General features: G+C 51.3%; 1 protein-coding gene across 6 annotated transcripts in view; it reads right to left on the bottom strand.

The window, feature by feature from the left end:
- Positions 1 to 9,071: 9,071 nt before the first annotated feature.
- KCNAB2 (potassium voltage-gated channel subfamily A regulatory beta subunit 2) overlaps positions 9,072 to 13,365 on the bottom strand; it is a 101,481-nt gene continuing 97,187 nt past the window's right edge. For all 6 annotated transcript variants that reach the window (XM_090024404.1, XM_090024407.1, XM_090024405.1 and 3 more), the window contains one exon: positions 9,072 to 10,235. In XM_090024404.1, the coding sequence (XP_089880530.1) occupies positions 10,146 to 10,235 (90 nt within the window). In that variant the 3' untranslated portion in view covers positions 9,072 to 10,145. The remainder of the gene's footprint in view (positions 10,236 to 13,365) is intronic.

Genomic DNA, 13,365 nt, shown 5'->3' with positions numbered 1-13,365 from the left:
AAACCTTGCACCAGGGTTTAAGTTACTATAAGTAGGCTTACCTTCCCTTCAGCGGGGGTGGCTCTGTGTCCAGAAATGCCCTTCAGCGTGGACCAAGGCTGAGTGACTGCATTGTAGGGCTGGGAAAAGCTTCTAGGCAAGGCACCCCGTCACCTTCCTGCCCTGGGATTCAGTGTAGTGTAAATGTAATGCATGTAACAGCAGGAGGAACCAGGGGACAGGCTGCAGAGCTATTTGGACTGCAATCCCAGAAACCCCCAGGGATTAGGTGGGGGGTGGGCAAGAGGAAAAGGAAGCTGGAGTAAGGGCAAGAGAGAGCAGCGTGCACATGCAGCCTGGTCACCCCGCACAGAGGAGCGCGCAGCGGAGCTGGAGATCTCCCTGGCTCGCTCAGCCGGACTGTGGGCTGAAGGAGCTGGACTCGGACTTGGGGGCAGCTGCACGCTGCTGTTCGAGGCTCTAGGGACTGAGGGCTGGTTTGGTGACAACTTTGGAGGTGTGCGGGGAGAATTAAGGTGATGAGTGTATGTTACCACAGGATTGATGTTTCTTTACCTTTTACCTGTTCCCTCCCTCTGGCCCCCTGGCTTGTGACCCTAACCACTATCATTTTCTATATAAAAGTGGGAAATCTCCCTTGCTTCTTGTGCCAGTTTCTGGGGCTGCAGGGTTGGCACAGCAGCAAGGGGAGGGCAGGGAGCTTGGAAAAAGGAGTCAGCAAGGAAGTGGAGTGGAGCAACAGCCCTTGGCAGTGGGGTCCTGTGCCTGCCAGCAGATGAGTCCTATCATCAGTCCATTGAGCAATGTGCAGATGAAATGCTGCTGGAGCTGAGCTGATTGCCCCGGGAGGAGAGCGGCAGCCTGTGTGGGTTCTGTGCCACTGTTGTGACAGTGGCATTTGCGTGAGGAGGGCCTCGTTTCCCATACTAGGCCACTGCAGGGTCCAGGCTGGTGCGCACATCTGTATCACAGAGAAGCAGTTGCCAGGTTGTTGATGGCCAGGACCCAGCTGCGGTAGTAGAGGTTGCGCAGGTGCTAGTTCCACCCATCTCATTGTGCCTCTGTCTCCTCACTGTGGCCTTACCAGTTCTTGGCTAGATCGGATGGCAGGCCTAGGAAAATACTCTGGGTTTTGAAGCTATCATGGCACCAGGACAGGCCTTCAAAAAAAGCCTGGGAAGTGGGGAGGGAGCTGAACATCAGCCCCATGTGCCCAGCAGAACCGTGTGAGTTTTAGCCTAGTTGATGCAGGCTAATACTGGAGTGGTACTGGTCACGATGTCTTACGGTTACTGAGAGCCCCTGTCTTGGGCAGCAGTGTGAACCCTCCTCACTAGCAGCTGACCAGCAGGAGCAGGCAAGGAAAGGAAGGATGAAGAGCAGCAGAGTAAGGACCCTGGACTTCAGAAAAGCAGACTTGGACTCACCCAGGGAACTCATGGGCAGGATCCCCTGGGAGGCCAGTCTGAGCAGGAGAGGAGTGCAGGAGACCTGGCTATACTTGAAAGAAGTCTTACTGAGAGTGCAGGAACAAACCATCCCAATGCACAGGAAGACTAGCAAGTATGGCAGAAGACCAGCTTGGCTTAGCAGAGAACTCTTCAGTATGTTAAATCACAAAAAGGAGGCTTATAAGAAGTGGAAACTTGGACAAATAACTCAGGAAGACTATAAGAACATTGCTTGGGCATGGAGGGATGAAATCAGGAAGGCCAAAGTGTAATTGGAGTTGCAGCTAGGAAAGCATGTGAAGGGGACCAGGAAGGGTGTCAACAAGTAGGTTGGTAGCAAGTGGAGCATCAGGGAATGTGTGGGTCCTTTAACGAGTGGGAGAGGCAACCTAGTGACGCAGAATGCAAAAAAGGCTGAAGCATGCAATGCCTTGTTTGCCTCAGTCTTCACAGGCAAGGGCAACTCCCAGACTACTGCACCGGACAGCACAGTTCAGTGGTGAAAGAACAGATTAGGGACTACTTAGAAAAGCTGGACGCTTACAAGTCCATGGGACTGTATGGGATACATCCAAGGGTGCCGAGGGAGTTGGATGAGATGACTGCGGAGCCAGAGACGATCCCAGCAGGGTGCAAGGCCTGGATGTGAAGAAGCCTGGGGCGATGGTGGTGGTGGGAGGGTGGCAAGAGGCTGAACGCAAAGCTGGCCATGGGGCGCGGAGTCACCAACACTAGGTGGGCCCTACAGGAGGGGCTGCGGCCACTCTGCCAGGGTCTGCGGGGCCCCCCAAAACATGGGGCCCAGGGCAGTCACCCCAATTCACACCCCTCTTGGGACAGCCCTCTGCGGAGCCATTGACTGTCATCTTTGAAAACTCATGCCAATCAGGAGAGGTCCCGGATGATTGGAAAAGGGGAAACATAGTGCCCATATTTAAGAAAGGGAAGGAGGAGGATCCAGAGAACTACAGGCTGGTCAGCCTCACTTCAGACCCAGGAAAAATCATGGAGCAGATCCTCAAGGAATCCATTTCTAAGCACTTGGAGGAGAAAAAGGTGTTTGGGAACAGTCAGCACGGATTCACCAAGGGCAGGTCATGCCTGACCAACCTGATTGCCTTCTATGATGAGGTGACTGGCTCTGTGGATGTGGGGAGACTGGTGGATGTGGTGGATCTTGATTTTAGCAAGGCTTTTGATATGGTCTCCCATAGCATTCTTGCAGTTAAGCTAAGGAAGTATGGGCTGGATGAATGGACTGTAAGATGAATAGGAAATTGGTTGGCTCATTGGGCTCAGAGAGTAGTAATCAATGACTCGATGTCTAAATGGCAGCTGGTATCAAGTGAAGTGCCCCAGGGGTCGGTCCTGGGTCCGGTTTTGTGCAATGTCTTCACTGACGACTTGGAAGATGGTATAGAGTGCACCCTCCGTAAGTTTGCAGATGGGGGGAGTAGTAGATACAATGGAGGGTAGGGCTGGGATTCAGAGTGACCTAAACAAATTGGAGGATTGGGTCAAAAGGAATCTCATGAAGTTCAACAAGGATAAGTACAAAGTCCTGCACTTAGGATGGAAGAATCCCATGCACCAGTACAGGCTGGGGGCTGACTGGCTGGGCAGCAGCTCTGCAGAAAAGGTCCTGGGGGTTACAGTGGATGATCAGCTGAATATGAGCCAGCAGTGTGCCCTTGTTGCAAAGAAGGCTAATAGCATACCGGCCTGCACTGGTAGGAGTGTTGCCAGTAGGTCAAGAAAAGTGATTATTCCCCTTTATTCAGCACTTGGTGAGGCCACATCTGGAGTGCTGTGTCCGCTTTTGGGCCCCCCAGAGAAAGGATGTGGACAAATTGGGGAGAGTCCAGCAGAGGTCAGGAAAAATGGTAAGGGGGCTGATTTATGAGGAAGGACTAAGGAAACTGGGCTTACTTTAGTCTAGAGAGGAGAAGACTGAGGGTGGATTTAATAGCAGTCTTCAAGTATCTGACGTGGGATTTGAAAGAGAATGGAGATAGGTTGTTCTCAATGGTTACAGATGACAGAACAAGGAGCAATGGTCTCAAATTGCAGCAAGGGAAATTGAGGCTCAATATTAGGAAGAATTTTCTCACTAGGAAGGTAGTGAAACTCTGGACCAGTTTACCCAGAGAGGTGGTAGAAGCTCCATCCTTGGAGGTTTTCAAAACCTGGCCAGACAAAGCTTTGGCTGGGATGATCTGGTTGAGGCTGGATAATCCTGCTTTGAGCAGGGGTTCAGAATAGATTAGTGGTCTCCAACCCTTTTATGGTGAAGATCACTTTTTGCAAGTAAAGGGCTCCCCAGGATCTACTGCCCCCCCCGCCCCCTGCTCCAGGAAACCCTGGACCATGGAGTGTCCCAGACCTGGCCAGGCCAGGGCACGATTCCATTTCTGTGCCGTGGCTATGCTGAGCCATGCCCGTCTGGCGGGCAGACGAACATAGCCTCTGCCGGGCTGCTCCCAGCAGTGGGAACCCCCCCCCAACACACCTCTGGACTTCAGAGACTTCCAGACTCAGCCAGGCCGCAGGGCCCAATGTCACATTTGTCTGGCTGCCAGGCAGGCATGGCTCAGTGCAGCTGCAGCACAGAAATGGGATCAGGTCCTGGCACGGCCAGGTCTGGGAAACTCCAAGGTCCAGGGGTGCGTGGGGAGGGGCTCTCGCTATTGGGTGCAGCCGAATAGGCCCCGGGGAGCCATTCCCCTCCCCGACCTGTGCTCCAGGTGCAGCAGGCAGCCTGCAGCAGCAACTGCCTCGTCTGGGGCATAGGTTGCTGGGGCCTTCGCCATGCTCCATCCAGTGGCAAGAGCCACCGCCCCCCCCCCCGTGTGCCCCTAGACCATGGAGAGTCCCAGATCCAGCCGGGCTGGGGCCTGGTCCCACTTGTGCTGTGGCCGTGCTGAGCTGCGTCCCCCCAGCAGCCAGACAAATGTGGCATCAGGCCCCGTGGCCTGGCCAAGTCTGGAAGTCTCTGCAGTCCAGGGGGGCCCATGCCTCCCTCACCTTGTGCTCTGGGCATAGTGGGCAGCATACAGTGGCAGCCACCTCCCCCTGGAGAACAGGTGGGGTGCATCCCCCTCCATGCATCCCTAGATCACGGAGACTTCCAGACCCAACTGGGCCGGGGCCTGACACCATGTTTGTCTCACCGCTGGGTGGGTGCAGCTCAGGGCAGCCATGGTACAGAAGTGGGATTAGCCCCAGCTTGGCTGGGTCTGGGAAGATTTGGTCATTATGGGGCATACAGGGGAGGGGGGCTCCTGCCGCTGGATGCAGCCCAGCAGAGGCCTCGGGGGCCTGTGCCTCCCCTACCTGTGCTCGGGATGAGGTGGCTGCTGCTGTGGGCTGCCTGCTGTGTCCCGAGCATGTGGAGGGTGGGGTGGGGGCACAGGCCCCTGGTGCCTCTGCCAGGCTGCATCCAGCGGTGGGAGCCCCGCATGCCTCTGGACGACCAGATCTTTCTAAACCCAGCTGGGCTGGGCCCACCTCCACGAGTCCTCGCTGCTGTGCTGAGCTGCACCCGCACATAGCCAGCTTGCAGCGGAGCTCAAGGTGCAGTGGCAGTAGCCTCTGCTGCCTCTGCCCTCACAGCAATGGTGAAAGCCCTCTCCTCCTCCCTGCAACCCTGAAGGAGTCCCCTGGGCTCCAATGCTCCCACTACCCGGCTGGGCTGGGTCCCTACTTACCTTTCCCTGCTCCTGACTGGGCTGCATGGTCAGTCGCTTGTGGGGGCCTTGATCTGGCCCCTGCCCCTTCCCTCCCGCACAGATTGACCTGCTGGGGCTGGGGGCAAGTGTGCACATGCACACATGCCAAGCTCTCCCCCAGCCCACGGTTGACCAAATGAGGCTCTGGAATCTACCTGATCAGGATTGACAGGTTAGTGACCGCTGCACTAGATGACCTCCTGAGGTCCCTTCCAACCGGAACGTCTTTGCTTCTACCCCATCTTAGAGACTCTCCTGAAAGATGCACAGGAGTCTGTGCTGGTGGAGGGAGCTGTATTGATGTGTGTGGTCCCTCAGTTCCTGGCAGGGTGCTAGGTGGTTGAGCAGAGTGTGAAAAAAGCCCATGGTACAGGATGGCTTGAGATATTCAAGATACAGATGCAAACCGGTTGTAATTGGTCTTGACCATTGTATAAAAGGAGAATTGTAAATCAGGAACTTTGTAGTGGCCTGGAGGGGCCTGCATGGTGTTGTGCCAACAACCTTGCCACAGGTAGAAAAGCCTTAACTCCTTGTCAGATGCACTTATTAGGGCAAAACGTTTTAGGGCTGTGCTTGTAGACAATTGACCAGGCCAAATCTTTGCCACCGAACTGAGCTTGTGGTCTTCTTTAAGGTGTTGGAATCTCCTGGCTGCACCTCTGTCAATACCACAGTACTGCCCGGCCCAGGACTGGGGAGGCCCCTTTTAGGAAATTGCTCTACCCTTTGCAACGCAGCTGGAAAGGGAGCTGTGGCTGCTGCACAGCTCAGCTGGAGAACCACTCTTTTTGCAAGTCCCTGAGACCCAGAGGGATTCTGCAGCCTGTGGCACTGGGTCTCAGCCAATTCCCATTCCCCATATCAATTGTAGGAGGCTGAATACGGGATAGCTGGAGGAAAAGAGGGAAGGTGGAATCACCCCACGCCTTAGCCCATGGTGGGCAGACAGCCCCTCCAGAGGGCAAGGTGGGAGCGGTCAGGGATGGGGAGGCTTGCTTGTGCCATAGCAAGGAGAGGACCCCAGCTGTGTTTATTTCCTTGTGCCTGAACAGCTTGAGGAAGCACTTACATGCTGGCAAATAGGGTACAGTGAGTTGTGGACAGGGAGGGTTCACGTACACAGATGCTCCTGCAGGAAGTCCCCACTATTGTGACGCTAAGGTATCACCCTCCCTTGGTGGGTTGCTGGCTTCTGGGAGCAAAATGTTCAGAGGCAAAGCAGGCAAGAAAATGCCCATCCAGACAAATAAGGCTTGTAATTTAATTGTCATTCCTTAAATACAGGAGCTGGGGAACATCTGAATCTTCATTCAGAAAGAAGTACAATGCATTCAGCAATCTTGGTCTATAGGTTTTGCAGTTAGCTTGATAATCACAGTCTCTCTCTCAATCTCTACAGATACAGATAAAAAAGTAAGCATTTTATTTACATACATGGATTTAATGTAAGACAGGGGAATAACCACCCCTGTTCTTCAGAGGCCGGAGGCAGTGACATTGTCAGGGCAGGCAGCAGGGCCCCCAGTATGGAGATGAAAGCACAACCTCCAGTGCAAGGAGCGCTCGGGGACGCTATCCCCCCATGGCTCTTTCTTCCTGGGGGAAGCGGAACTTGTCCGACAGCAAACACAAGGAAGCAAAAAGTAGATGCCCCAGTGCAGGGCACAGGGGTTTGGATGGGAAACGTCACTCAATGCTGAAGTGAGCTTTGTGAAGGGCCAAGGGCTAGCTACAGAACATGCTGGATCCTGGTGCTGGTTCCCCACCTATGTCATTCTCCAACCTGTTAAATGGATGGGTGCAGCACTGCTAAAACAGCCCCTGGGACACCATCACTTTTGGGCAGGAGATGGCAGAGCTTATTCTCAGAGACTGAAAACCAGCACTGTCAAAGGTCTGACAAGAGCACAGTGCACAGACGGGTTTAGCCTACGGATGGCTGATGGGCACAGAGACAGAAAAATGCCTGTGACACACAAGGCAGAGGCAATGCAGGTCCCTAAGGGGTTGCTCTGGCCCAACAAGTCTGCACCTAGGCACATTTTCACCCACTGATTCAGCACAGCTCCTCTGGGACCATGACATTAGCTATGGATATTCTCCTTTATGGGTTTGTGAGATGGTCACCCAAGGCACAGGGCTAGTCTGCTCTGAAAGGGTGAGCAGACTGGAAAAGAAGATGGCAAATAACAATACTTACTCTCATGGAAACCATCTGCCTTTTCTTGTTACCTACTCTGCTGGTCTGAAAACTGATGTGCGGCCACTCCAGTGAAGCAGCAAAGAAAAGCAACTGGGCCTCATGTTCATGGAAGAGGCCAGGATTTACTTCTTGGACATAACTCAAAACCCAAACTCACAGGGGCATGGAAGGTCCTAGCTTTCTCTGACAGCTCCTGGGACAAGCCCAAAGCCACTGCCATGCATGAGGAGATACCCACATTCCCCATGCCAGGAGTAGCTTGTTGTTCCCAAAAGAGAACAATCTATTTTTCATTTTCATTGTAGACTGAATTTTCATTGTATAACGTAAGGAACAGCTAGCTGTAGCTGGTCTGGAAGATGCTTATCCACCCTCAGTGCTACTCAGCATGGATCAGCCCCCTGGCTCCTAACCTGAGCGGACGTATCAGTGATTGAAGTTGAGTGAATGGAGCTGGAGGGCAGCAGATGAAGACAAACACTGCAGTCACTGCAGGGAAGCTGTCTAGGGTTGTGGGGTGTACTAAGGATTGAGCTGTACCTGGAGCACCAGAAGGGACCCCAATGCCTGTGAAGCTGGGGCCACGAGCATTTGTAAAAACACAGAAGATCAGGTTCAGAACAGTGCAAAAAGTGACTGCTGCCAGGAAAAAATGCATTTCCCAGCACAGCTGCTATATCCTTATTCATTGGTATTGATCTCCGTTTTTATGAAAGATTCACATTAGATATGCTTCTCTTAGCCTTAAGTGCTTGAATAATTTTGTGCCCTTGGATAGAGGGCAGGCTGAATCTCAGATACATTTCTATGCTCCCAAGCATTCACTTTTTTCCTAGGGTACAGAGGTTACAAGGAAATGAAATCTTGCAGCAGAAACCACTAATCCACAGCTTTGTGCAGTGTACTGTAAACATCTGTGGCTGTGACATCAAGTCCCCTGCTGTGAACCACTTTATTTGACAGCACCTAAGGAGCAGAAGCATCCCAAAGGGATTGCTTGAAACAGCAATGAAATGCAGTCCCCTCTGGAACGGTATGTGGCAGCAGTCCCAGCGGCACAACACAAGAGTGCGGGACAGGAAGTGAATAAACATGCCACGTGCTTGTTGACTATCATCATCCCAAAATCCATCAGTAGTTACCAGTGATCAGAGCATTCTAATGACTTGCCCAATTTCTTGCTGTGCTCATGCTCTTTCTGTGATGAGGCTAATCTTTAGAAGAGAATGGGGAAATCAGCTGTCTGGGAAGAAGGAATAAGCTGTTCACAGTGTTGCTAAAATCAACACTTCCCTCATTGTTACCGGTGCAGGGAGGGGCTGAGTGAAGGATGTACACACAGACTCAGGCTGAATGCTAGGGGACGTTGGTCTCGTGCTGTGGCTGCCAACATGTTGGGTATTCGGAACAAGAACGTGTGCGTACAAAGACAGATGATTCTCAGCAATACACCTCTTGCTGCTGGATTTCAATCGCTCATTTCCACTTTTTGTGTACACTTGGCAATGATGCTTGACAATTGTCCTCTAAACACACACAAGCTAAACTCCTGTCTGCTCCAATGCTTGACTGAGGCAAGACAAGCTCTTTCAACTTTATCATAATAAATTCAAGGCAGCTATGAAAATCAGGCAGCTAAAACTAGAGCTGAATGCATCTTGGACAAAGATTACCAAAAGGACTGGATTCTGAATTACAGCAAGCACTAAGAACTAATCTGGAATGTAAAAAAACATAAAAATGCATGAAATACATAGCATAATGAAGCATGAAAGAGATCCATGTTATGTTACCAACTCCCATTTTGTGCTTTTTTCTGCCAGTCAGAGCGATTCTCAGGTCAGTCAGTGCCTTTGGAGTCAGTGCACCACTGCCATTTCAGAACAGCCACATCATCCAGTCCATCCTCAGGGATGCTCCCAGTGAAGCCAACTGAGACCAACAGAAGCTTGGGCTGAATAGAGACTACAGGACATGGCAAAGCAAAAAAGCCCACTGAATGGAACTGAGTGGGCTCCAGGCTTGTGCCAGATCCACTGTGAACATCAACAGCATTGCAAGAGGGCAACATTAGGCACTGGAAATAAATACAATGTACCCTGCCAAACTGCGCGACCCAGAGGGGCGAGGGAGCGACTGGCTTGCAGATCAAAGGCATTCACAGCTGCTGTCAGCGGTCTGGATGGTTCACGTTGAATAAGAGAAAATAAAAAACAAAACAAAGCACATGAAAGAACAGGAACAGTCAGGAGATGCATGCACTAGTCCAAAACAACTGTTTCTAACCTGCCTAGGTGTTATCACAGACCAGTCCTCCAAGCTCATATTAGCCAGATCCCTGTGAAGCCAGCATCACCTTTTTCTTTTCATAATAATTCTTCCAGTTAAGCAGTACATAGGCTAAGTTGGAATATTCAAGCAAACTGCATGGGAGCCTGAATTCATGGAGGACAGTGGTGCTGCGCATGTTTGAGATGGTTTCTTCTTTGAAAAAGGAAGCGCAGAGGCTAATCATTTGGGGGGGTGGGGAATGATGGCTTTCACGCTCTTCCCAATCTGTGACTTTTCTTGCATTAAAATAAATGTTATGTAAGAAGCATATGTTGTCTTGCAGCGATATTTTAAACAATTTCTCTAGAACATCTTGACATGATGGACTCTTTGATGCAAACCACACTCTTCACTTTGCTTCAATAAAGCTTAAGCAAGCGAACAGGAGACTCGAAGTTAACAGTGAGTCCAGGCAGACAGTACGAACAATTAGGATCGGTAGTCCTTTTTGCTGTATGGTTTATTGCCCAAAATACTATCAATCTCGTGTATAATGGAAGAGGACAATTTTGGAAGAACCTGGACATAAACAAACAAACAAAGTTAAAAGCGAAGGTGACCTTGCTCTTTAACTGTACCTGACAACCTGCACGATTTGAAGTGAGAGTGCCCTAAGAAAATCCCCAAGTTTGGCGTATGAACTCTGAGCTTTGCTTTGTGGTCTTGAGAGGAGTAGGGAGAGAGTAAGGAGAGCATGAACTTGGGAAAAGTGCAAGAGAGTCATAGCAAAATACACCCAGCTGCACGTAGTGTTTGTAAGAGCTATGCAGTGCCAAATGCAAAACCCTTCTGAGTTCACTACAAATGCATATAAAAACCAGCAGCACCTACTGTGGGATACCTGGCACCAAACGTTCCTTAAATCCAAATTTATCCTTTTACTGTAACAAACATAATAACAATTGAACAACTGACAAATGAAAGCCTGACAGAAAAGAAAGATGTTAAAAGTTGCAGCATCTATATATATACACATTATATTTCTCCTTGGTAGACCATAAACTGATAACCAGCTTTACCATTCCTGATACTCCTTGTATCCTAAGTCTGGTGAGCAGCAGATTGACTCCACCTTCTCTGGAGCCTCTGGATGGATCCGGTGTGCTTGTATCACTTCTTCCTCCCAGCCAGTGCTCAGAGCAGGATGCACGCCTCTATGGCTCTCTACCAGCAGGAGACAGAGCTCACCCAGGCCTGGTCAGTCAGTATTTTCAATCAGATGGTCTGTTGCAGTACCCCAGATTCTGCTTCTGTTAACTGAGTGTTGCCTCAGACCACACCCTCAGGGTCCAACTCCATACACCCTCCAGCCTGCTTGCTAGGATCCCATTTTTTTCCCCTCCCCTTAACCTCAGTGGTCTCTCCTTGACTGCCAGCAGCCACCATCTCTCTATGGAGCATTCTCAAGATGGTCTGGTTGATCTTACCAAGATGGAGGCTGTGGCAAAGTGGGAACTCCCTGACTAGCCACAGTGCTAGTCTCCTCACCTGTTTCTGAGCACGCCGCCTGCCCTTCTCTCCTGCCATGCCTTGATGACACATAATTAAGATGTTAATTAGGTGGAAGAATGCCCTTTGAGTGCCCTGGTCTCCTGGGCCTATGTATGCAGCTCCAACCACCCCTATACTGCTTCCTTGGTGCCAGGCAGCAGAGTGCTGACTTCAGCTCTGCTGGCCTGAATCTTAAAATGGCCACTCATCAGAGCTGGACCGCACCTGCCTGTTGCTCTTAAGGCTCTTAAAGTGGCAGACACCAGAAGTGCTCTGCCACACACCTTCCTCCCTTTGAATAGTTCCTGGGGGGAGGTTCCCCTGCTGCTCTGCCAAAACAGGCTCCTCTCAAAGCCTGTGAAAGTCCTTGAGTGGTGAGCACCCCCAAAGGTGCTCCGCCACAGGGGCATTTTGAAAAGATCTCCTATATAGTATAGGGATGGAGAGAGGTGGGGGGAGGGAGGGCAGCAAGACAGCCAACTGCAGGGAGGCTCAGGATCACTAGACTGACATGTCACAGTTTGTAGGATGCAGCACCTCAGGACCACAAAGCAAAGCACAGAGTTCTTCAGTTTGGAAAGGAAAAGGCTGAGGGGAAGGATATGATAGAAGTCTATAATCACAAAGGGTATGGACCAAGTGAACAGGGAACTATTGTTCTCTGAGTCCCAGAATACTAGACCTAAGAGACACCCACTTAAATTAGAAGAAGACAGATTTAAAAGTAACAAGAGAGAGTACTTTTTATGCAGTGTGTAGTTAACTTGTGGAATTCACTGCCACAGGAGGTAGTAGAGGCAGATAGCATAGCCAGGTTCAAAAACGGACTAGACAAATTAACTATGATAGATCTATTAATATGTGTTGAATGGAACAGTTGAAGATGTTTCTTCGGCATCTCTAAACCAAAAACGGTGGACGCCAGGCAGGGTAATGAACAGGGGACAGATCACTTTAAACCAGGCGTGGGCAAAATATGGCCCATGGGGCAGATCTGACCTGCCAAGGGGAGCAGCCTCGACCATGGCATGTATGGCTGGTCCTGCCACCACCAGGCAGGACCAGGAACCACTGGGCTGGGGCAGTGTGGTAGCTGCACTCAGCTTCGTGGTAGCCCCTGCAGCAGTGGTTCCTTCCAGCTGCCGCCACTAATGTCACTGCCACCAATGGACCTGGCCCTGTTGCCCAGAAATCCTGGCTTGGGCAACCCACACTCACTGCTGCAGGCACCAGATGCAGTGGGTGGGTAGGGTTTCCATGGAGACTGGCCTGGGACCCCCCTGTGGGCAGGATGTGCTTGGCTGGGCAGATGGGATGGGGTTACAGGTTGGCAGGGAACAGCATCTGGGAGTAGGATGGGTGGGCAGGTGGTGCCAGGGCTGGGATCGCAGGGTGGTGGCAATGCAGGGCCAGGGCCTGGGGGAGACATGCAGAGCCTGGGGGAGAACAATGATCTGCTGCCCACGTGTCCCTGCAACGAGCACCAGTTCCACGAGCAGAGGCATGTGAAGAGCAGATTGTAGCTCTCTCCTGTGCCCTGGCCCTGCACCCAGACCATCCTGCTCCCTACCCCTTCATGACTCCATCCCATCACCCAGCTGAGCATGCCCTGCCCACAGGAGTCCCAGACCAGTCTTCATGGAGACCCCGGGCTGGGATTGCCGAGCGGTCACAGTGTGGGGCTGGACCCCAGGACAGAGCCAGTTAGGGAATTTTGATGAACTTTGGTGACTGGGTACAGGGGGGAGTAGGAGGGGTGCTGACCCAGCCTGACACAGCTCACCAAAACTCCCTAAGTGGTCCTGCAGCCAAATAATTGCCCATCCCTACTCTAGACCTATCCAGTTCAATGCTTTCCCTTTAGCATCCACTTCTATCACTGCTGGAACAGGATGCAGCCTAGATCATTGGTCTGACTTAGTATGGCCCTTCTGATGTTTGGATTCTACAAAACTGGTGTTGTGCCTTGGAAAACACAGGCTTCACCTGGAAACCAAAGGCAGACAGAAAAAAAATAGCAGAAACTCCATGAAAACCAGCAAAACACCAAAGGACAAGTAAACCCTGGAATTCTCATTCTCTTATCACATACTATTAATCTGCTAGAAGGGTGAATGGGTCAAACAGCTGGTTTCTCATTATTTTGAATCAGTTAAAG

The sequence above is a fragment of the Crocodylus siamensis genome, chromosome 12, assembly GCF_052110815.1.
Source record: "Crocodylus siamensis isolate JL-2025a chromosome 12, ASM5211081v1, whole genome shotgun sequence".
Classification (NCBI taxonomy): domain Eukaryota; kingdom Metazoa; phylum Chordata; order Crocodylia; family Crocodylidae; genus Crocodylus; species Crocodylus siamensis.
The sequence above is the reverse complement of the archived record's forward strand: the minus strand, read 5'-3'. Positions and strand labels throughout refer to the sequence as shown.